Source organism: Numenius arquata, chromosome 12, assembly GCF_964106895.1.
Source record: "Numenius arquata chromosome 12, bNumArq3.hap1.1, whole genome shotgun sequence".
Classification (NCBI taxonomy): domain Eukaryota; kingdom Metazoa; phylum Chordata; class Aves; order Charadriiformes; family Scolopacidae; genus Numenius; species Numenius arquata.
The window spans coordinates 10,839,302-10,862,950 of record NC_133587.1 but is presented as its reverse complement, the minus strand read 5'-3'; the positions used below and the strand labels follow the sequence as shown (position 1 = coordinate 10,862,950).

Genomic DNA, 23,649 nt, shown 5'->3' with positions numbered 1-23,649 from the left:
ATTGGCAATACCCAAATATATGTCCAGGAATCGGTCAAAGCCAAGGAGCCTGATTTAGAGCTGCTGCTTCTAATGTCTAATAAAGCAGCATTGCAAAAGGTCAGCCTCTGTGCAACATAGCAGCTGGTCCCACCAGCTAATGGCATAATCTATTAAAGAATTTATTCCCAACATCTTCCCTTCCCAGTCAAATCTAACAAGGGTGGGGAACATTAACTGTCTAACCTAATATTGAGTTTCATATAGTGCTAGTAAACCTATTAACTGAGGCTGTTATCCAAACTGCCGGAGCCTTGACCTTGGCCTGTGTTTTCAAGTGGGCTTTTGCCGTTCCTCTGGACATCCGCTTTGGTGCTACAAAGTGGCAGCAGCTTCATTCGAGTTCCTTTACTCTCCTTGAGACGGTCCATGCTGGTGTCCCTGCAGGAATGTCCTGCCCTTTCCCTGTAGTTTGCACTGAAGAGCATTCATCATTTCAAGATCATCCTGAGCCCTCTGACTTCTCCATCTGTATGGAGGTAACAGCAACGTTGGCTTTGGGGTAAACACTGCCAGTTGTTGTTGCTTCACCTTTAGCCCAACAGCTCTTGTCCTGCTTTTAAATCCAGCTCTTCATGCTCTCCTGGTATTTTGCTATCACTGATGTAGGCTGCAGCATCAGCTGCTCTGTTACGAGGTGCTTTTATTTCCTCCAGAGCTGCCCCAGCTGCTGGGCAGAGCCTTTGGCAGCGGTGTTTGCCCAAAGGAAGGTGAGCTGGTGTGTGAGAGCGCAGGTGGTTTCTCTCCACGCACATATCAAGCGCCGACCAATACTTGGTATCAGCCTTAGACATGATTCTCTCCCCAGCAGGTAAGGGGAAGTGGTCCCCTGTGGCAGGTTTTGTGAATTATTTTGAGTATTCAGGGGCCAGAAGGGTGTCTCTTCTTTGCTGTCCTGCAGCGAGTGGAGTTTCTGTGGGTGTTTTCTCCCAGCTTTGTGTCCCCACTGCAGTAATGTGGCCGGACTTCACCCCAGAGAGGGATGTCTCCGAGACCTGGTTCTGAGTGTGCTGCAGGCTCTTGCAGTGCTAGGCTTGTCTCGGTCCTGGGCTTCCCCTCTGCTGTCCTGGTCCTCTGCATCTTGTTAATGAGCCCGAGCATCTGTTTGGAGCGCAGTAGCAAACATTTCCCTGAACGGCTGTGGGTTGTCTTGCCAGCTTGTTATTTACATGCTCGTTCAGGTCACATACTCCCCAGGGTAGGAGTGAGACCCAAGCTCGGCCCATTTATCTTCCATGAGTTGAGGAGAATAAAGAAAACATTTACCTTCTGGCTGATAGTCCGTTCATCTCCTGCTGAATCTTATGTCTCTTTCTGTCAGGTCTCCTTTTTTCTTGAACTATTTTGGGTTCTCTAAGCACTAGTTTTCATTGGTTTTTGACTCTCTATGGGCAGCTCAAAATGCCCGAGCCAGCAGTCTCCACGAGTCTCACTGGCCCTCGCATGCACCAGGACTCACTTCTTCCCTCCTTCTATGGGCAAATCATGAGCCTGATAAAGACCGCCTGGCTCCGGGCTCCCTCTTTCCCTGCTTTCCCCATCACATGTCCCTGTCCCTGCAGATTTACCAGCCCTGGGGATGTCTCTGCGCAGTCTGTCCCCAGCAGCCTTGCTACACACCCAGCATCTCTGCCCTGCTCCCGTGCGTGGGACGCTGCTCCCCACAGGGGTCTGTCCCATCGGGACCAGCAGATACAGCTGGGTGATGGGGCAAGAGTTGTGGACCCACAGGGTACCCCACGCTGGCTCTGCCCCCAGGATGGACGGTGGCACTGAGGATATGCATCTGAGGAGTCAGTGACGCTGAAAACCCAAAAAAATCTTAAGCCTTCTCTGTAAATAATGCCAATTATAAATCCTACTGTTCCTGTTGTATCTCAAAATATCACCTGGAGTGTTTGTGCAAACAGTGAATTCAGGGTGAAAAAACACCAAATCAGGGAAAAACCACCCCGTGCAGAGCCTCTCCCAAGCCTGTCTTCCAGGATGCCAAGGCAGCCTCCTCTGTCATCGCTTTTCACAAAGGTGACATTTGTAAAGAGCTCAAGGGCAGGATTTTCCATGCTGGAGGCTCAGCAGCTCCCTGTGTAGCAGCGATAACCAGGTTTCTCAGAGAGCCGGGTCAGCGGAGAGGGGAGGTGCAGTGCTACGTGGAAAAGTTTGGCCATTTAATTCAGTGCCCCCATCACAGTGAGCTGAGCCACCCCGTGAACCTGTCACGAGGACATGTGCCAGTGACGTGTCCTCTTCAGTCCCGTGTGTGGCAAGATGCTGAGGTGTGTATGCTGCCTTCCTCATTCCTTGTAGGAATAAATAAATATTCCTGTGGGGCTGAGACCAGGTCTGCAAATAGCTAATAAGAGATGAAATCCCAACCTGAAATTAACACCCTTCTGGCTGAATAGGGTTTAAAAAAATTTCTTTTTTAAAAATGTCTTTTAAATGTAACTGGCTTGCAGGGGGGAATCAATGAATCTTTGTGGCTGACTCAGGCTGCGTGAGAGGCTGCGGTCCCCAGCCCGCCCTGCAGGCAGGGTTCCCTCTCCGGCTTCGCTTCTACCGAACATGCAGCCTCCTCGCAATATTCCTTTGTAAGAAATTAATTTGGGGCAGCAGGGAGCTGTGTCATGATGTGGGTAGTTGTCCCCTGCCAAGGACGTTTGGAAGAGTGCAGGAGGTTCCTAATTGTGCCTGACTTCGGTGTGCAGCAGCTTCCCTGGAGCAAAACTCAGCGTGGTAGCGTGGGTACCCTGGCACAAAGCCCCTGACCTGTGTTTCAGCAGCTGTGTTTCAGCTTGGCAGATGCCTGTAGGACAAAAGTCAGTGTCGAATGATGGCCTCAAGCCTCCTCCTTAAATATTCACAGCAAGTAGGGCAGCGAGGTTTCCCACAGCCTGTGATACAGCTGCATAAATCAGGGTACAACTGGGTAAACCTTGATTTGTATCAGTGTACCACAGAGTTTGACCCTTTTGAGTTGCTTCACCCATGTCCAGTGGGTGACCAGCACCTGTAGCTGTGCCATAGACCAGCCTTAGGTGCCTGGTGAATAGATTTGGGGGCTGTGTCTCCATGTTTTGCTGCAGTCACTGCAGCAGAGTCGTTGCTGGTGTTTCAGGGTGTTGTCCCTTTAGCCTTGCACCAGTTTTCAGGTCCACTTCATGATCGCTTCAGACCTGGTCATGGAAGCAGGTATGAAAACTGCACAGTGGATGTGATGGGCGCTTCTTGTGTTGAGCAGTAAGAAGTGGGGCCTTCTCGTTAAGGAGATGCATGGCTCTGTGTGTGTGTAAGAAATAAATAGGGAATTGAGTCCCAATGGGATTGACCCCAGCACCCCTCATCTCACTTTTAACTGCTGCTCTACAGACATTATTCCACCTCCCCTGAAATGAAGACTGGGAAGGGACAGCTACCGAGAGAGATCCTATAAGCTGTACTAGGAAGCTGCTTAGATTCTAACGCTACCTGGAATAGGTGACAGGCTGCATATGAGCCTGAGATGGCAGAGATTTTCATTACAGACAATTAGTTATAGTTGAATAAGTATTAACCAGCTGGTGACTGCAACTATTACTGATTTGGTTTTTGTTTTGTACAAGTAAAGGGATTTTAAATGGATTCTATGTAACTAAACTGCCAAGAAATCAGGGAGTTTTGCAAGAGAAAAAGGCTTCTATAGATGTCATTCATTTCAACGATGTATTAAATCTGGTTCTTTAGTTACTGGATTGCTTTAAAATGCAAATTAACCACTTGCCAAAATCAATTTCTCTTGCAGCTTGAATTTCAGTGGAGTCCATCTGGCATCTGCTGGGCAGTTTAGTGACTTCCTGGGGAGCATGGGACCTGCACAATTTGTTGGGCGTCAGACCTTGGCCACCACCTCGATGGGTAAGGCACACAAAGATGTTAGGTAGCTTTAATTTAATCTTGAACAGCCTGCTCCTACAAGCCACCTAATAACGTGTCCAGCATCTGCTGCTCTACCACTCCTCCGCTCTGTTTCTCTGTTAAATCAAGCAAGCTTGGCTGAAAGGTTTTGCTGATCGCTGCCAGTGCGGTGTTCGTAGGAGAGCACCAGCTTTATGCTTTCCTCTGTCAGATCCAAAAGGCAGAGACTAAGTAAAACACAGCTAAAATCCTCAAAATGCATCCTGTGCATCTTTGTATTTTACTCGCTTTCTAAGGCCCACCAGGCTCTGTAAAGATTTTCTTATGGTCCACCATAATTGCATTTTCCAAAGCAGCCTGCAGCTCTAGGCACTCCAGTTTGGGAGAGGTGAGAGGGTGGCTGCCACTGAACAGTGTGAGACTGAGTCACCCGAAGCCATGTTAGAGGGGTGACATAAGAGATTGCTTTTGAAAATGTGGGCTTGAATCACTGCAGAGCTGCTCCAGAGTAACGCAGGAGGAGATCAGGCACTCAGGGCCTGCGGTTTGTTGCAGCTCGTAGCAGGAATGACATGAGGATTGTTCTTTTTTATAACATTCTAGTAGCCCACAGGTATATCGTTTTGAAAGTCTTGTGTCTATTTTGACGTTTTGGTTTAGGGGATGTGGAAATTGGCTTGCAAGAGCGAAATGGGCAGCTAGAAGTGGATATCATTCAGGCTCGAGGACTGACACCAAAACCCGGCTCCAAAACACTGCCAGGTAGTATGCTTTGACGTCCTAAAGTAATTCACTGACCCCCAGCCTCCTGCGATGCTTGTGAATAGGAAAAAAATGAATTCCGCTTGGCTTCTGCAGAACTAAGCAGTCTGTATGTGGTACTGAAAATAAGGCTGGTTGAGCAAATCTTTTCACTGCTGTAAATGCGTTCTTTAGAAATACCTGAGACTTGGCACTCTGTCTTTTCTAAAGTAAGCATGAAGATTTTTTCATATTTGACCGTATTTATTTTTTCCAGCTGCTTACATCAAAGCTTACCTGCTAGAGAATGGCGTGTGCATTGCGAAAAAGAAGACAAAAGTGGCTCGCAAATCATTAGATCCTTTGTACAATCAGGTGTTACTGTTTGCTGAGAGCCCACAGGGCAAAGTATTACAGGTAAGATGAGCAACTCTCAGGTCTGCCCATCTCTCTCTTCCACCTTTGCTGGAAGATACTAAGTTTGGCAAGGGATCTGAATAATTAATGTAGATGAGAAAAAGCCAATGTTTACATATCGAACCAAATGCACTCAATCTGAACATAGCAAATGGAAAGGAAAACCTTTTTTTCATACTCAAACTGATTATTATTTGACACCCTGTCAGGTAACGTTACTGCCTAACAGGAAAAGGTTGACTTTTATTTTTTTAATTCTTTTTCCCCCAGTGAGGAGACAGGTAGTACCTATAGATGCTAAGCAGTCTTGCAGTGTAGGTTGTCTTCTGTGTTTGTATCCATTCAGAGCACTCTGCTTGGGCCATCACCCAGTCACATATCCTACCTTTTTCTACTTCTTTTCTTTTACTGCCATGCTTATATTTTTCTGCATCTATGTTTCCAGAGCAGAGAGTGATTTGCATTGTTAATTCATACCCAAATCATTTCCATCCAATAAAGCCTGGCTACAATCCACTGATAATACTGATGTAATTAATCCACGAGTTTCTGTTGCTTACCTCCACTGGCATATGAATTGCCAGCTGAGCTGATGATCCTTCTCAGCACTGAACTCTTCCTCATTTACCTTGATTAGAAACATTTTCCCCTGTTGCAACGAGAATGCATGTTTTTGACTGAAACAGGGTGGGACCTGGCTTGGTCTGCTCTTGCCTCGCATGGGTTTCTTACCTGCTGCCTTGCTGCCAGGAAAGGCACTTATTCCAAGAGAATAAAATGAGGAGCTTTGCTTTTTGCCAGCCGCCGTGCCACCAAACCAACCTTCTGCAGTGGCTTGTTCCATCTCATGCTGACCTAGAGCGTTAATTTTTGTCTTTTAGTTGGCATTCGTTGTCTCTCCTACCTCGTTTTACAGAAAATTGTAATGTTCTGGTTATTGGGAGCCTAGGGAAAGAAGCTGCCAGGATTAGCCAGAGATCACTAGTCACCATCATAACCCATCGTCCTCATCCTCTCCTCTTCAGAACATGGACTCGCTCTGGAGTCAGTCGTCACCTTTGTCTTGAGCCACATAGGGCCACTTGGCCACCTGCAGACCTCCAGCATGCCTAAGCCCATGACCCTCACTACATCTGTTGTTCCACCCACTGGTCTCCATCGTGTCGTAAGTGTGATTCAGCTTTCCCTGCTCGCCTGCCAGCTCTCTTTCATTAGACCTTCCTCTGCGTCTGCAAGCCATTCTTGGCAGTCTGTTCTGCTTCCCCTGCATGCCACTCCATGTGTGTCCCTTGCGTCACCAGTCCCACTTGCCAGCGCTCGGCTCCTGCCCTTTCTCCAGGTGAGTAGCTGTCCCTCGTCTCCATCTGCGCTGTGTCATGAGCTCCGAGTGCAGGAATGAAGACATCCTCTTTTCCTCAGAATGTTGGCTCTTGACCCGAGCTATTGCCCACCTTTTTTTTTTTTTTTTTTTTGGTGTATTTTTCCAGATCAGGAGCCCTTCCTGCTCCTTTCCCACAGGCCACCTTTTGCTGTTTCCAAGGCCCACTACGGTGCCAGGGCCAGGTTTTACCTGCAGGTGTTGGAGCTGCAGCTCCAGGGATGCTTTGTGCATGCACTGTCCCTGCCCAGCAGGTAGAACAGCAGAATGGTGTCCAATCCACATGTGCATTCACTTCTTTTCCATGGTAGAGGGGAAAGACTGATAACATTACGATTTGTAAAACTGTGCTTAAAAAAAAAAAAGTAAAAATCACCAGCCAGAGCTTCACCTGTCCAGATTGGTGGCATAAACCTTTCTGCTCTTCTCGGATTATAGTAAAGCCTCGGGAAGTTGGATGAATAGAAGGAAGGATTGATCAGATTTGTGCTTCCCAATCACATGTGGAGGTTGGAGAATTAACTGTGTTCCCCCTCTTGTTCCTAAGGTGATAGTGTGGGGAAACTATGGACGCATGGAACGCAAGCACTTCATGGGAGTCGCCAGGGTCCTCCTGGAAGAACTGGATTTGTCAACTTTAGCAATCGGCTGGTACAAGCTCTTCCCAACCTCCTCGATGGTGGATCCCACTACGGGCCCGCTCCTGCGTCAGTCCTCGCAGCTTTCCCTGGAGAGCACAGTGGGACCCTGCTGTGACAGGTCTTAGTGAGTGAGGAAGGGGGAACTGCTTTTGTTTTTTAAACATGCTGTCAAGGTTTTGTTTGCTGGAACTCTGACCTCAAGCGCAATGCATGTTCAATCAGTTCTTGTGGAGCTGGAAGAGGAGGATAAACCAGTGACCTTAGACAGAAGATGAGGGGGAGGGCGCTCTGCCCTCTCCATCCAAGGAGGAGGTGCCGTGGGGCATGAGTCCTAGTTGTCAAATTAGACATACACCTCTTGTTTCACTTCTCTCGCTGTCATTCTTGGACCTTTGTTTCAGATCAGTATTAACCCTGGAAAGTTGCAGCATTTGAAGGAATTCGGGGGGAGTAAGGAAGGAATTTTTCTTGACTGTGCGTCTTAGAAATTTCTAATACGGATTCTTTCATGAGAAAGTACCTGAAAAATTCAGAGGCCAATATCTGACCTGAAAAGAGCAGGAGCAGAAAGTTTAAGAGGAAGCGTTAGGATTTTTATAAGGCCTTTCTTCTTGAAAGGCAGAAAAAGACAGAAGCCTGCAACTCTTTCTTTAGAATCAGTTCCCCATCGCTGAGTCATGTTAACTGTAACGGTGTCATTGCTGTGTTTTCAAACTGTGCCAAATTACCAGCAAGTGTCTTTCCTGCATTACTTGTCTAACACTGCTGATGAAGCATACTTGGTGGGAGAATGAGTAGCACCTACTTAGACCAGACAGTTTGAACAGAGTTCAGGTTTAGCCAGCTAATTAACTGCAATTTTGCTCAGTAAAAAAAAAACACAAACCAACCACTAGAAGTGGGAGCTGAACATCAGACTTGCAGCTTGAGATATGTTTTGTATTGTCAGATACAACGTTCTGCAATTTACTGACTCCCTTGTCGCTGTGCGTCCTACAGTCACAGTGTCTTCTGTCCCCTGCTTTTCTTCCATCTCCTTTGTACTGGTACATATCTGCTGGAGATGCTGCCCTTCCCGGTGTGCTATGGACTGACCTGAAACAGGACTGATTCTGCCACGGGAGAGGAGATTGAGGTTTCTGGGGGTGCAGAAGAAAGAAACCTCAGTTTGTCATCTGAGGAGAAGGTGCTGGGGAGTGTATCACCTTCCTGGTGAGGAGAAGGGTGCTTTAGGCAGTCCCGGTAGTCCACAAACATTGTCAAGTGTCCTGCAAGAGGAGATGTGATCCCCAAAGTCTGGAGAGGTAGTGGGTGAGGAATCTGAAGACGCAGTGGTCACAGCGTGTATATTTTGTTAATTAAAGTGCAACGCTAGTTGTAAACGAGTTGTGTAGATGAAGCCAGTAAAGCACATTCTCTGGGCTGCTGAGGTGCAGCAGCTGTTGGCAGCAGAGTCACGTGCTGGAGTAAGTGCGCTAGATCCTTCAGACAATTAAAAACATATTATCCAAAATCACAGAGAATCTCCAAAGATTTTCTGTTGATAGACCTCTTTTGGCTAGGTTTTGTCTTAGTTCTTGATGAGGATTTGATGACTGCTGTCTCAGAAGAAGCTTTTGGAGATGTTTTACTTTGTGATTTAAAAGTGAGGGTCCCATGTCACGTTTAGGAATGAGCAGATTTGTGACCTGTGGTAGAGGCATTCTGAACATTTATTTCTGCATGTGGACCTCAGCTTCGTTAGAATAAAAGCATGAGCATTGAGTGGATGGTAAAAGCAGTTGCTTTTGGTCCTAGCTTGTCTATGGCATTTTCAGTTATTTTGAGATAAATTACAGGATAGATGCAAAAATAATAGGCCTTACAATAATCTCTGTAAAAAATTGTATAATATAAAGGAGAGGGAAGGAGGATAAGGGACATAGAATGAATAGATTTTTGAGTCTTCAGTGGCAAAAGCCTCAACATTTCAGATAAATCTCTTAATTTCCTTGATCAAATACGTCTCTGGCCTCTCACTAATTATTTTTTCTAATCGTATTAGACAATTTCTATATATTAGCTGAAGAAAGTTTGTTGCATGCTGGTCAAACTATGTTGTGGCTCTCTTTTATTTTTATTTTTTAAAAAAAAAAGCACATTTACTTGTAATTCAAGTCAGCATCTTTTCCTCTTGGTATGTAGTGAGTACTAGGCAATATTGTATAATATGTGTATGAACTAGAATAGATTAGGTAGATTTAGTGGTTTGTAGCACTGGATCTTTTAATAACTACGTCTTTCAAAGGACCGTGGGGAGCTCCGGGTACATCCCAGACCTGGCAGCTGAGTAACAGCGCTTCTGTCTTAAGTTATGCTGAAACCTTTCTGTTGGTACTCAGTTTGGACATTATCTACCAGTAATAGATCATGGGTTTCTGTGTCCGATAAGATAAATGCAGCATTTTTGCAGTCTTTAATAGGGTGTAGGAGACTACATAGGCCAAAAATATTCCCCCCCAAAGCCTTTGTTTAATGACTGTGCGTTGAAAAGCTCGGTTCCTGTTCGCCTGGCAAATGTCTCTATATCCTACCCCTCTGCAAGCTCCATGATGATCAGTTTAGTTACTTAACACTGAGGACTATCTTCCGTATGTTTTTAATCATGCTAAAAGGTCACTGTCAGGGTAAAAAAAAAAATAAAATAAAAGTTCTACTTGTGTTATTTTTGTTAACATCTCAGATTCTGAAATTTGGAGGCAGTTTTAACAGACTGCTCCATCCTGTTTTCTTCTGCATTTTTTCTGTGGTTGGTTGTAGTCCAGTGGTTCTCGCTTTTGTTTTCTACTCACTTCCAAGTCCTGTTTCTCCCCAGTAAGCGAACGCTGCAACCCCTGGCTGCCACGCACAGCAAAGTCAGGCGAGCTGGCGAGTGCAGGCGATCTTCCTTCCTAAAGCAGAGTCAGAGGAGCCCCGCTGAGAGCACCCGCAGGGCACAGAGTGAGGCCAGCAGAGTTGCAGGGTACCTGCAGTCTGAATTCCTGCACTGGCCATGGTTTATTATAGTTAAAAAAGAACTCTTGTAGTTATCCGTTAATTTAAAGGCTCCCAGTATAGCATCCAAGGCAAGTCAAAGGCTCGGAATAGCTTATTTTTACAAAGCCTAACCTTTTGTGGGTTTTTTCCCCCCAAATTTGACTTAGCAGTTTCTGTCTAAAGTGATGTGATAGGACAGTTGGGGTTACCAGCGCAGTCGTGTAAAAAGTAGCAGGTTTTTAGAGCCACGAGCAGCTGAAAACTGAACTTCAGTCCCCTTTGCAAGTCCCAGCTGAGTTTTTTCCTGTGTCTGAGTCTAGTTGTTAGTTACAGTCAGGGAGGGGGAGAGAGGGAGAGCAGGAGACTGAAAAAAGAAACAGGCTTCATCATATTTTTGGTCTGTGAGCAATGATGAGGGATGAGACTGAGGAGAGATAAACACCTGCCCAGCTCACGGTTGATTCTCTGTTTTTTGTGCATGAAATACTACATTTTAATGGTAATGGCAGGATTGCTTGCCAAAAAAACTGGAGAGCTGGTGCCTAAGTGTTACCTGCACTACTATTACCGTGGAAAACAAAGACATTCTGATGCTGAAAGCAGAATGATCTCTCCCCAGTGGAATCCCCCGCACGCAGGGAGAGCAGAGCACGGAAACCGTGCCGCGCACGTCGCTTTGTCCTCTTTGTGCCTGAGCAAAAAGCAGCTGTCACCGTAGTTAGTCCTGGTTTGTTCAGGCAAAAAATGTGGTATTTTCCCAGTCTCTTGGTGTTGCTGTCCCTTTGCCCCAGCACAGCTGGGATGCCACAGAGCCAACACAAGGTCCTCACTCTGCATTTCAATCTGTGGGTCCTGGTCCCGCAGCCACGTGGGGAGGCTGGAGCATCCCTTTGGCACCACGGGGGGGCCTTTGTGTCCACAGGCAGGGTAAGGGCCGGGTGACTTTATTGTTCAGCCAAGTACATCTCCACTTCTTGGCCATGGATTGTTTCAAAGGACATTGCAGAATTATTTGCTTTGAACGAAAATAGATATTTAGTGTTTCTATCTACCGGATCCTTTATCAATATACTGTTCTAAATTTGCAGGTCTTCTGGAGTATGAATATCACAAGTTCCTGTAAAGGAGCTATTTTTAAGATGTTGAGGCAGTTAACAGAATCTCAACTAAGCATGTTTAGTAACGTTTAGACAGCAAGACAACTTTTTTATGAAATTCATTTTAAGTTAGTTTATTACATGCTGTTGGTAATATTTTAAAACAGGAAAAATATTTTTCTTTAAAGACAAAATGCTGTATGTTTTTTAACAGATGACATAATTTAGTGTTTTCAAAAATGTTTAATGTTCTTGGTATGAAGTTTTCTCATTCTTTTGATTTCTACGTTCCTTGTTATATTTTAACAACTTTTTTCCAAAAGAAAAGAGGCATATGTAAATAAACACCAGAAAAGAGTCCTATAAGAAATTCTGTTCAAACTGGCCATAAAATTATTAGTAAATATTTGTTCTTGTTCATTAACTCTCAGCTACTATTCAAGCCTTTGTTGAAAGAATTGATGTTGTATTTTCAAGATGAGAACTACTTAGCTAGTTTTGTCATAATCCTGTACTCTGTATAAAAATCTTTTTATAAAGAAAGTCTAATAGGCTAACAAGCAATAATATATTCCATTTGGTGTGCACAGATTGTGACTTGCAGGCTGTAGTACATATTGTTGATACAGTTTATAATTGTCTTTAATCTCAATGCCATCACTTTTGAAAGCGATCCATATTAACTTTGGTTGTAAAAAAAACGAAGACTGGGCCGTTGCCTTGTGAGATATATTCATCCTATAGACTTCTCTGTGAGTATATGTGCCCATCGACATGAAATCTGTCTTAGGTGAAGAATGAAACAGCTGTAGGTGACTTCATACTACAGAGGTAAAAAAAGTAGTTTCACTATAAACTTCACGACTGTTTCAATCTCCCTGTTTTTCTTAGGCTATCTAGAATTTGTAACTCGATGAGAACGGTTCCCACTGCCACTGTAGCCCTGATAAAGCAAAAAAAGCCTTTGCACTCTGGGGCCACACGAGTTCTGCCTGACAGCTGCCTATTTTTCCTCGAGATACCAGGGGCAAGCTAAAGGGAGCGGTTTTTTTTTCAGAGCAGCAGATTGAGCTGCTCTTCCTTCAAGGCTTTGTGGGTTATTTTGTCCACTTCCTAGGTGGTATTTGTCCATTGCATTAGAAAATTCCACCCAAGGCAGAGAGATTGCGCCTTCGCAGAGGATTACAGGGGGCCTAACATGTGAAGCAGGAACAGGCTGTTCTGTGCCGTTCTTCAGAAGTCGGCTAACGCTGGGCTCATCTAAAGATTTTTCCAAAGTGGCAGGATCAGGATATTGGATTTTAATTCAGCTCTATCATTGATGCAGTGCATAAAATAAACCGGCTTCAAAACAGCATCCCAGTTCGTTGCCTGTGGATTTCTCGCAGTATTTCCCCAGAGGAAAAGTCTCTGTGTTGTTCTTGAGATTGCCGGTTCACTGGCCATGCAGGCAGCAGGTCGCTGACCCGGTGACACCAGGAGCCCTGACAAATGATGAAATAATCCACATTTTTTGGTGAAATGCTTTGAGGAGAAAAAGAGACGTGTAAATGCAAAGTGCCGTCAGTAGAGAAAGCCAGGGCGTATTGAGACCTGGAGCAAGCATCTAAAATGAAATTTTTTTCACTTGCAGCAACCAAATTTGAGCCAAAAAAGTTAGAAAAGAGGCTGATCGCTGAAAGCCTTTTCACTTTTACCCCAGTGCAGACCTGGCAAGGCGTGTATGTTTGTGGATGTCCATAGGTGTGCATCTGTATGTCTACAGGCACACGGCGCGCAGTAGTGCTTTGGAAAATGCCAGGTTCCCTTAGGGAGGGGAAATCCTTAGGGAGAGCCCTCTCTGAAGGGGCTGCCTGGTTGTACAATCCATGTCTCGTTCCCTTGTACGAGCCCTTTGCCCACCCAAGACCCCTCAGCCAAGTCTGTGAGACACTGGTGAAACCCAGCACGGCAGAGACCCCGAGCTGGGCTCCTGCTGCACCCTGCCTGGATCTGATGGTCTGTGAACGTGGTAATTCCCCGGGGAGTGTGCAAGCGATTAGGTATTCTCAAAACATGGCTAACGAGTCTTCAGCTCGCACTGCCAGACTCCCCTCTGCTCAGTGACCAACATACCGGTGGCCAAGCAGCCACAGGTCTGTCCCTGGCCCCAGCTGCTCACTCACCACAGGCAGCATCAGGCTCCTTCCTGGGGAACCTCACAGTCTTCTCATGGTGTAGACACCCTTCTGCCCTCCTGTCCCTCTGGTAGCTGCTCTCACCCTGGTGGAGGAGAGGAACCGGGGAGCATTTCCTGTAGCATCTGGTTCTTTGCACTTTAGTGGCTGAAACAGAGAAGGAGCCAGCACCAGCCCTTTACAGAGCACCAGCAAACGGAGGCTACGACCTAATGATTTTCCCTTCGTGACTTTCCAGTACCTAAAATGGCAACCAAAGCTGTGTTGTGAAACCCCACTGCCAGTCAGCAGACAGCCTTTGCATTTACACTGCGCGCTGGGCACCTCGCGTGGGCTTCAGACCCCCCTCGCCTGGGAAGGAAAGGGCTTAGTCTTGCCGAGAGGGCGCGTGGACAGCAGTGAGCTCTGCTCACTGAGCAGTGACAGAGGCAGAAGCCACCCGAGAGAAGAATCGAGGCACACCTTCTGCTGAAGCCATGCCCACAAGCTTCCCAGGAGCTCAGTTTTTGTAGTTGCTTGGGATAGCTGCCCCCCGGGGCTCCACATCCCACTAACCACCAGCCTGGAACTTTAAATCCGGCAGCAGATTTTTTTTTTCCTTTGGGGCTCTTGCTCCTTACTCAGTGCTGCTCACTGGTCTCTGCTTTGGTGATTCCGTCTCCTTGCCCTGGAGCTGGTTTTGGCTTTGGTTGGAGCAAGGAAGAGTGAGGTTTGGAGAGTGAATCCAAGGCCCCTTCCCTCAGCCTCACCGCGCTGAGCTCGCCTTCCTCCTGCTCCCTGTGCCGGCTGGAAAGGGCATCCCAGGGATGCAGTCGCTCACCCGCTCCTCCCTCCACAGCACTGCCACGGCCTGCCACCCTCCTGGGATGCCAGTGTCCCTGTTTTGTGACGGTCCTGGATTCAGGCCACAGGGGGGTCCTTCCTTTCCCATCCTTGGTAGGAGCTGGGTGTCTTCTGCAGGGGCTCAGCGAAGGCAAGGACAGGCAGGGAGCTGGCTCTGTGCTGGCCAGGGAGAAGGGGAGCTCCTAGCAAGCTTTCCTCCAGCTTCCCTTTGCTTTCCCTTGCGCTGATCCATACGTGGGTTCTCCCTTCCCTCTCGATACGAGGCCTTATTCCAGCCTGAGGGGACCGAGCCTGCCCGCAGCATCTCCATCCCACGGGGAGCCCTGGGGCGCTGCTGCAGAGCTGGCCTCTGCTCGGGGATGGAGCCACCACCTCCAGCCCATCCGCGCTCTCTCCTCCCCGGCGCCAGTGTCCCAGCACTCTGCCGTGTGCCCTGGGGCCTGGCCACGGTGAGGACATCTGCTTTCACAGGGTTAAACCTTTTTACTTCACTAATTGCTCCATGAAAACCCATAGCTTTGCAGGGGCACCACGCGGTTGCTACCTCTCCTCTTGCCTTTCCGTAGGAGTGGGGGGCAGCTGATCTGCTCTTTTTTTGGCCTCTGTAACCCTCTCCAAAACTTTTTGGAGGTTTTTTAACGTCCTCCAGTGAGATGTAATCTCCGTGGAGCCGGAGGGAACACAGGCAATAGAGCCGGGCAGCCTGCTTGCCACCGTGGCGAGTGGCTTGTGAGGTGCGTGGGCTGCCTTGGGTGGAAGGAGGGAGGCTGGCCCGGCAGCGCCGGAGGGACGCCGGCCGCTGCTCTGTAGTCGGGAGAGGATTCTGCTGTACTTTTTTCCTGTCTGTAGGTTTTATTCAGACAATATGTAATGATTGAGTGATTTACAATTCAGTGTTAAGCTAATGAAAACGTTGATAATGGTGATAATAAAACCTTTCTTTTTTTTTTTCCTGCGGTGTGTTGGCGGGTTTTTGTGGAGTGTCTCTGCCCGTTATCTTCTACCTACAATTTCAGCTGGTCCATCCCTTCTCCCTGTGCCTGAAGGGAATGAGAGGAGTCAGCTTGGTGCGTCCCAGCACCGTCCCAGGCTCCTTCCCAGTGCTCTCCAGTGAAGGGCCCTCCCTCTCTGCATCAACCCCGGCTTCAAACCTGCATTTCCCTGTGCCGATTCCAGATGTAACGTGGCTGTGGGCATCTCCAGGCACAGAGCTAAGCCTGCTCCCAGCCTCTGCTCCGCTCAATACCCCAATCAAAAGCCTTCTGCTCCTGCAGTTTTCTTCTCAAGACCCTTCATGGTCAACACTGGGCATGAGAGATTGGTTTCGAAACCCTGGAGGTGAAGACGCTGCTGGCAGAAAAAACATCCCTGGCCCAGGCTGTCGGGAATTCCAGGAGTCCGTGTAGAGTCAGGGAGAGCCTGGGGACTCTCGGGGAAGGAGACCCGTGGGTGTTACTGGGTGTGCAGCTACTGCCTGGTCCTGGATGCCCTCCAGCAGGGAGCGTTTGGGGGCTCTGGGGTGACTCCTGCTGCGGGGGTCTGCAGGAGGGGGCAGTGAGAACAGGGAGCCCTCCCCAGGGAGCTCCCACGAGCCCTTTTCCCATGGGAATTATGAGGGGTCACAGCATCCCACCTCATTGAGAGTTTCTTAAAGGTTTTTCTCATGCCTCCAAATCCCTCTGCAGGCCATCGGGGCCGGGCAGCTCCCCACCAGCCACCCCCCAGCCCTGGCTGCAGCCCCAGGGGGAGCGGTGGTGGAGGAAGGAGGAGGAGGAGGAGGAGGATTTCTCCAGCGGTGCGAGTGTGTGGGAGGTCAGGACAGCCCAGCCCAGCACGGCAGTGGGGATGAGCAGCATCTCCCACCCTCAGACCATCACCAGCCTCCAAAAGCAGGGGAGTGGAAGGAGGGTGAGACGTGCTGGCTCCATCCTGGCCGCTTGGAGGGTGTCCCAGGTTTGGCACGGAAAGGGTGAGAGATCTCTGTCTTCCGCACAGCTCTGATGGCAAAGGCCACCACAGCACTCCCAGCCTCGGGCTGACAGCCTGGCAAGGGTGGGGGAGGTGGGACATGGCGACAAAGGGGCTGAGCTGGTGGGATCAGCATGAAATGATGCTGCTGAGGAGCTGAGAAGCCAACAAAAGCCTCATTTTTAAGCCTGTTTTATACGCTCACGGCCTGTTTCCCCCCACACCCACCCCTTCCCCTTTCTATTTAAACCAAGACCCACATCTGGTCCAGATCTGGGGCCTCTGGTGCCAAGCGATGCAGCTGCTGAGCACGGGGAGAACTGCACCCGGGGCATTCTGGTGGTGGGAGACTGGCTGTGGGTTGGGGCCGTGCTCCCAGCTTTGTCACTGTCCCTTCCCTGCCCTCATCTGGGACAAGGGGACAAGCTGAGGCCGGGAAGGGACGAGCATCTTGCACGAGAGCCCTGCTGCCCGGGGGGCGGGCAGGATGGATCTCCAGATGGAGAACCTGGCAGGGGGCATCCCCTCCAAATCAAGTCACCCGTCAAGGAACCCCCCTCGCCTACCCCGGCAGCGTGGCAGCCCCACTGCAGCCCCACACCGCTGGCACTGCCCTGCTCTCTACCAACCCCGGCCATCGGGCCTCCTGCCTGTCCCTGTGCTTGCCTGCCTGGGCATCACCTGTCTCCAAGCCCAAATCCCAGCCATTTTAGAGTCTGGAACAAGAAAGTCCTGATTGTAACAAGCCTTCACAGTGATTTGGGGTGACATCAAAGCCCAAAGCTGCCTCCAGGGAAGCCCAAGCACCAGGAAAGGCTGTGAACGGGAAGGTCAGTGGCCGGGGAGGGTGGAGAAACCCAGGGCATCTCCGCGTGGAGGCAAAGACACCATCTCATGACGGGCAACGAGACCCAGCTCCTTCCCAGCTCTGGGACAGTCACTCCAACTCCCTCCTCCCAAACATCCCAGCAAACATCCCCAGGGATGATATCCCTGGATATAAACACTGCCCACGCCCTCTGGCAGGGGAGCCAGCCCTGGCGTATCCCAACAGCTGGGCAGGGATGGGGTTTGGGGCTTGGACACGTCCCTCTGCTCGCCCTCGTGACAAATAACCAACCACCAGCAGCTGGATTCACCTTTTATTAAACTGCCCAGAACAAAAAGAGGAGAGAGCAAAGCTTGCCCTGAGGCCTTCCCAACACCGGCGCTCTGCATGCCTTCCCCACCGGGAAAAGGGCATTTTCCTCTGGGAAAACACCCTCAGAAGGTATTTTAGGTAGAACTAAGAGTGGAAATGTCCCTTTATTGGGGGAAAAAAGTGAAATGGAGTTGCTGCCACCGTCAGAGCCCAGTCCTGTTTTCTTGCAGATGAGGCAGGATGGACGCGAGCCGTGTCGGGGTGGGGGTGTGCGGGTACCACATCCCGCCTCCCCAGTGGGGGTGTGTGGGTACCACATCCCACCTGGGGACACAGCGAGATGGGCTCACCCCATCTCTCATAACCCCAGCAGCGACGAGCACAAACCCAAACCACCACATGTGCTGTGCTGGCAGCTGGGGGAAAGGCGGTGAAGGAAAGGGTGATTTTAGCTAATGACCTCATCAGGGCCAAACCCTTTGCAGGTGGCTCTACAGAGTTCAGTGAGACTCTCCCTGGGGCTGTGCCCTCGGCAGGGTCTGGGCTTATCCCAGAGGAGGGCTGTGGCTGGGCTGGAGGAGCTCAGCTTCCCCCGGGAATGGGATGCTGCATCCCACCAGCCAGCTCAGCCTGGGGGACCTGCTGCCATGGGGTAAGGTGAGCTGGTGGGTCAGTGGGTGAGTGTGTGGACCACTAGCTTCCAAAAGTCCTGAGCCAGCCACAAGCCTGAGCTTAGACCCAGGGGGCTGGTGACGGGAGATACAGTGCCACGAAGCTGTCCCCGTGTCCTGAGAAGCAGGACCGCAGCCCATCCCCTCTTGCCCACCTCTCCCTGCCCACCCACCAGCTGCAAACCTGCTGCGCGGCACCCACTTACCTGCACCCACTGCCAGGGGAGAACTTAAAGATCCCTAGCCCTGTGGGGCTCGCTAACACGGGCTTTGGTGCGTTCTCAGCAAGTGCCATCCAGCCCGTGTCACAAGAGGTGGGTGCTGGCCATGGCCACAGCCAAGGCTGGGCAGGGTGGGGGGCAGCAACACCTCCGTCTGGGGAGCAGGGAGGTGGGGAAGCAAACCTACAGCCTGCCGGCCTTCACGTCGGGAGGGCTTCTTCCCAGACCCAAATGCTGGAACATATTTGGGAGCAAAAAGCAAAGAAAACTAACAGTGTGATTCAGTGCCTGCGAAAAGGAATGATTATTTCTCAACTGGGTTTAAAGGCGCCTGCGTGGGGCTGGCTGCCAGCTGAAAGGGGAGAGGAGCAGAAGAAATGAGAGCGGTAAGAAGGACCTGACGTTTCCGTTCATAATTTATCACCGTAGTAAGACTCGAGCGCCGAGAACAGCTCGGCACGTGCTCCTAGATGGATTTCCTCCGCAGCCGGGGGTGTCGCCGGCAGCGAGGGCTGCTGGATGATAAAGTGCTCCCTGGGGACGAGCCGGTCTGACCCCGCGTGCTGAGGGAGACCTCGTCGATTTTGTAGGAAATGGAGTTGTAATAGACGGGGTTGGTGTGGCAGCTGAGGGTCTCGGGGTGGGAGGGCACGGGGCTGCCGCACAGCTGAGGTCTGTAGCACAGGCACGTGCAGAAGGAGGGGACGGCGGCCGCCGAGTTGCCCGACTGGCGCCGCTGCCTCTCCGCGTCCTCCTGGATCAGCGGGATGAGGTTCATCTGGCTTGTCCTGTCCTCCACGGGGAGAAAAATGGCGTTGCTGCTCCGGCTGTCCTCTTTGGGCTTGAGGTGGATGTTGTTGCGGGCTCTCCTCAGCGAGGCTCGCTCTTCGGCATCCCGCCGTTCATCCTCTGAGTTCATCGTCAGGAACCGCAGAACCACCAGGTTGAGGAAGGCGCCGATGACGGTCAGGCCCACCAGGATGTACATGAAGCTGAAAGCCACGTACGGGGGCTTCTTTTGCAAAGCCTCGTTCTTCTGCAGAGCCACAAAGTCTCCAAAGCCGATAGTGGTCAAGGTGATGAAGCAGTAGTAATAGGCATGAAAGAAAGTCCAGCCCTCAAAGTAAGAGAAGGCTGCTGCGCCGATGCACAGGGTCCCCATGCAGGACAAAAAGCCAACTAGGACCATGTTCTCCATGGAGACGTTGGTTGTCCGCATGCCTAGACACTTCTTGATCTTCTTGAGCAGCATCCGCACGACGGTGTTCATGCGCTCCCCCAGGCTCTGGAACATGACCAGCGTCAGGGGGATGCCCAGGATGGCGTAGAACATGCAGAAAACTTTGCCAGCGTCCGTGCCCGGGGCGGCGTGTCCATAGCCTGCGAGGGGAAGAGGAAAGGCAGGCGTCAAGCTCTCACTGGGGTTTCCAGCAAAGCTGCCCTGGGACCAAGAGGAGCAGCAGGAGAAGGGGTGGAAAATGAATCAGTAACAGGGGCCACGGGATGCCATATCCTTCAGGATGATGGGACATCGCAGTATTATGTAGGCAGAACCCCATTTGGCCTCTAAAGAGAGAAGGTCCCTCCTGAGAGCCCCTGAGCTTGTATGAGGGGGCCAAGAAGAGCCTTTGAGCTGGGTTGGGGTCTGCAGGCCTTCTGCAGCTCACCAGCCATTTAGAGGCAGTGATGCCATGCCAGCCCCGGGTGTGCGGGGTGACCTGCACCCCCGCAGCGAGGGAGGAGGGATGCTCCACACAACACTGACACCAACAGCCCCGTCACCCTGCGGGAAGGTACACACCCAGCCAGGCCCATCCACAACCGCCCTGCAGAGCCATCGTCCCCTTGGCACCTGCTCCTGCCCCTCCTGTCCCCTGTCCCCAAGTGTCACGTGCATCTGACTCTCTCCTATGTGACCATTTGCTGCGTGGACCATCAGATAGGAGCTACAGGGTCAGGCCCTGCAGGAGCAGCTAAGTCTGGGAGGGCTTCTGCAGAGCAACTCCGGATTTTCTCCAGTGTCACTAAGACTCAGGCCAAAAGCAGCGCTGGATCATCGGGGAGGGAGGGCTGTGCTGTTCTAAATGCAGGGAAGTATTTATGCCACCGCAGCCCTGTCAGCCCTTGTCCCAGGGACAAGGAGGACAAGCTTCTCCTTGAACGCCTTCTGAGATTTAATTTCCCCACCTTGCTCCAAGTTTCAGAGCTGTGACTCAAGGACACGCACAATTACACTGTGAGTCGTAATGAGGTATTCACCGCACTCTTCCGGACTCCAGTGATTCTGCGCCCACCTCGCCTCGTTGTACAAACTTAACAGGAACCGGTGGCCTCTGACCGAAGCGGGTGAGTAACGAACTCAGCCCAAGGGAGTCAGGCAGCGTGGGGAGTAATGGCACCCAAAGGCATCCAAGCCTTTCTTTTGAGCTTCTTTAAGAAACTACCAGGGCTGAAAACTTCCTTTCTGGAAGCACCCGCAGAACAGCTCTGGCTCCTTCCCACACTGCTGCGGGGTCTGATGCAAACAGCTATCTATATTTTCACTTTTTCCAGGTATCCACGTGACTCTTGCATGAAGAACATGGGGGGGAAACGCCCTCTTTTATTTCTCAGCCTTGCTCCAAGCTGTGACTTGGCTTCACCTCTGTCTCTGCTGCCAGTGGATTTCCAGGACTCTTAGGGAAGCAGTGATGGGACCACCAGGGGATGAAAACCACGTTGTCCCAGGCTCCCGAGCCCACCTCCTGCTCCAGGAAACTCCTGCAATGGGACAGGGCTGGGGGGCTGAGGACAGCGTTATCTTCATCCGTCTTGTGCCCCGAACTGCAAGCAGTCAGGAAGGGACCGGTCTCTAATTGCTCCGTCTGTTCGTGAACCCACGCAATCAAAAATGATAAACTTAATGCCTGCATGCCACATTTCACAGAACACAGAGCAGACATGAGACTGCAGCGGCAAAAAAAAAAACCCACCCCAGTCAGATCCAAGCTTAATAACCGTGTGCAATTATCGGGTCCTAGGCTACGAGATAATACAATGACAGCAATGAGGAGGTAAATATAATGATCCAGAAGAGCAGTAAGTGGAAAAACAGTTGTTGTACCCTGAGACACTCCTGAAAGAGCATCTGACTGATGCTTTCAAAATGACAAAGAGAATTAGAAAGAGTAAACACAGCTACATTGACATTAAAACTGAGATTTGGAGCACAGCCCCACATAAAGAGATCTGATGTACCAGTGTTTTAGAAATATGGCATCTGGGCTGAAATTATTTATTGCCTGGTGTGTGTGATAAGCGTAGCCATTGTTTGTCACAGTCAACAGAAAAATAATGTAAATGAAGCTATAACCTGTCACGAGATGATGGAGACTTTCATGGAAGCCATTCATCCTCCCCTCCCGCTGGGGCCTGACACTAACCGTGCCCTGAGCCCAGTGCTGCTTGCCGGCCACGGGCATTGCCAGCTGCACCAGCCCCACATCATACCTCCTGGGGGCACACGGAGCCCCCCAGGGCAGGGCCTGTGGGGTACCCACCCTTCTGCCACGTCTTGTCCCCTGGTGATGCAGTGCAGTTGATCCCACCAGCCCGTGTCCTGAGGGATGATGCTTTCGGCCACCAGCCATATTTCACCCACCCCAAGCCCCTCGGCGAGGCTGAGCCCCGTCCTGCAGACGAGGAGGTGGCTCTGGAAGGGCAGGATTTGGCCTCAGGGTTTCTGCCTCCAAAACACTGATGGAAATCCCAGCACGGGCAATGACAAGAGCACGGGATCCCACACCTGTTGGCCCCCGTGGGATGCTCAGGGTGCATGGATTAATCAAAGTGGATTAATTAAACAATGCTCAGCTCCCATGTGGCTAATCTCTCCTAGTGTTAAGGCAATCCTCATTCAATTTAGCTTCCTTCTCTTGCAAAACTGAAGAGGGCAAACCAAGGCACTGGGCTCTAGTTTGGGCAAGTGTGTCTGCCTGGGGGTTTAATGTGGTTCCATCACCCCCCTCCAAGCTGAGGCCCATCTCTCTGTGGGTTCCTGCGCAAGCAGAGTGAGGTTTGGTGGCTGGTGGCTGGCTTGGCTCCCTGAAACAGGTCTCATTCGGCCAAACATCCAGAGTTTTGAGCTGGCAACAAAGGCAACAGTTCCTGCCCAGCTCCTCAGCCTGGCTCGCCAACTACAACACTGCACAGAGGATGGACGCGGCTCCCACCTCTGCCTTCCTACACCCCTCCCACACCTCCAACTTCTGCAGCTGCCTGCCCCAAAGGTGCCTGCAGAAGCTCCGTGTGCTGCCGCCTCTTTGGAACAAGGTGGATGTCATGTTTTGTGGCCCCAGCCATAGCAGCATCCCCAGAACATGGATTACCTCTCCTGCTGCTGGGCACCGGGGTCCCACGGGGTCAGCTCGGGGGGTGGCCCGAAGAGATGCCCCAGCCTTGCCAGGGTGAGACCTACCTCGCCTACACAGGCAACCCCCGTGGGATGTCGTGGGGCACTCAGAGGTGGTGGAGGTGTGGGAGGTTGTAGAGGTGTGGGAGGTTGTGGAGGTGTGGGAGGTTGTGGAGGTGCAGAGGTGTGGGGATGGAGGGCTGTGGGAACGGAAGGATGTGGGAGACGGAGGGATGCCAGGATGGAGGGATGCGGGCTGGAGGGGCGCAGGAGACACGCCGGGATGCCAGCACTCACCGATGGTGGTGATGACCGTGATGGCGAAGTAGAAGGAGCCGGCGAACTTCCACTGCCGCCCGGCGCGGTGGGGCTCGGCCTGCAGCACCAGCCGCTCCAGCTCCCGGTAGTCGTCGGCGGAGAAGCGGTACTTCCTCCGCAGCTCCCCGCGCTTCTGCTCCAGCAGCCGCTTGCGGCCGCTCTCCGCCTCCGACTCCAGCGCATCGAAGACGGCGGCGCCCACCAGCAGGTAGGAGAAGATGCAGAGGATGAGCGCGGCCGTCCGCAGGTTCTGCCGCTTCATGGCGAGGGGCGGCCGCCGCGCCTCAGCCCGGGCTCCGCATGGCCCCTCCGCCGCCCCCCGCGGGCCCCGCCGCGCATCCCCCGCGCCCGGCCCCGCGCACCGCCGCGCCGCCCCCCCCCACCCCTGCGCGCCCCGCCTGCGCGCCCGCGCACCGCCCCCCGCGCACCGCCGGCTCCGCGCACCGGCACCGCGCAGCGCGGCCCGGGGGCACCGCGCACCGGCTGCGTGCACCGGGCACCGGCTGCCGGCCCCCACGCTCCGGGCTCCGGCTGCTCCATGCACCGGCTCCTGTGGGCACCCTGCACCGGCTGCACCGGGCACCAGGTCACTCCTGTGGGCACCGGGCACCGGCTGCTTCAGGCACCAGCTCTGGTGGGCACCAGGTCTCCGGGCACTGGCTCCTGTAGGCACTGGACACCAGCTCCCCAGGCATCGG

At 51.4% G+C, this 23,649-nt stretch overlaps 2 protein-coding genes across 2 annotated transcripts in view; one reads left to right on the top strand and one right to left on the bottom strand.

The window, feature by feature from the left end:
- Positions 1-11,479, top strand: part of RIMS4 (regulating synaptic membrane exocytosis 4) — a 57,453-nt gene extending 45,974 nt beyond the window's left edge. The window contains exons 3-6 of the mRNA XM_074157362.1: positions 3,821-3,933; positions 4,594-4,695; positions 4,952-5,091; positions 7,017-11,479. Coding sequence (XP_074013463.1) covers positions 3,821-3,933; positions 4,594-4,695; positions 4,952-5,091; positions 7,017-7,235 — 574 coding nt within the window. The 3' untranslated portion in view covers positions 7,236-11,479. The remainder of the gene's footprint in view (positions 1-3,820; positions 3,934-4,593; positions 4,696-4,951; positions 5,092-7,016) is intronic.
- A 7,230-nt stretch (positions 11,480-18,709) lies between these two features.
- Positions 18,710-23,222, bottom strand: KCNK15 (potassium two pore domain channel subfamily K member 15). Its single transcript, XM_074157463.1, has 2 exons — positions 22,931-23,222; positions 18,710-19,623 (listed from the first exon to the last, which is right to left on the bottom strand). Exons 1-2 carry the CDS (start codon positions 23,211-23,213, stop codon positions 18,710-18,712), a joined length of 1,197 nt encoding a protein of 398 aa, XP_074013564.1. The 5' UTR covers positions 23,214-23,222.
- Positions 23,223-23,649: the final 427 nt, after the last annotated feature.

What these genes read in the sequence shown, in the direction of transcription:
- KCNK15 (XM_074157463.1), bottom strand. Translation starts at nt 23,213, where the DNA reads ATGAAGCGGCAGAACCTGCGGACGGCCGCGCTCATCCTCTGCATCTTC. An exon ending in CACGGTCATCACCACCATCG is followed by an intron (nt 19,624 to 22,930) that starts GTGAGTGCTGGC and finishes TTCCCCTCGCAG; the next exon opens with GCTATGGACACGCCGCCCCG.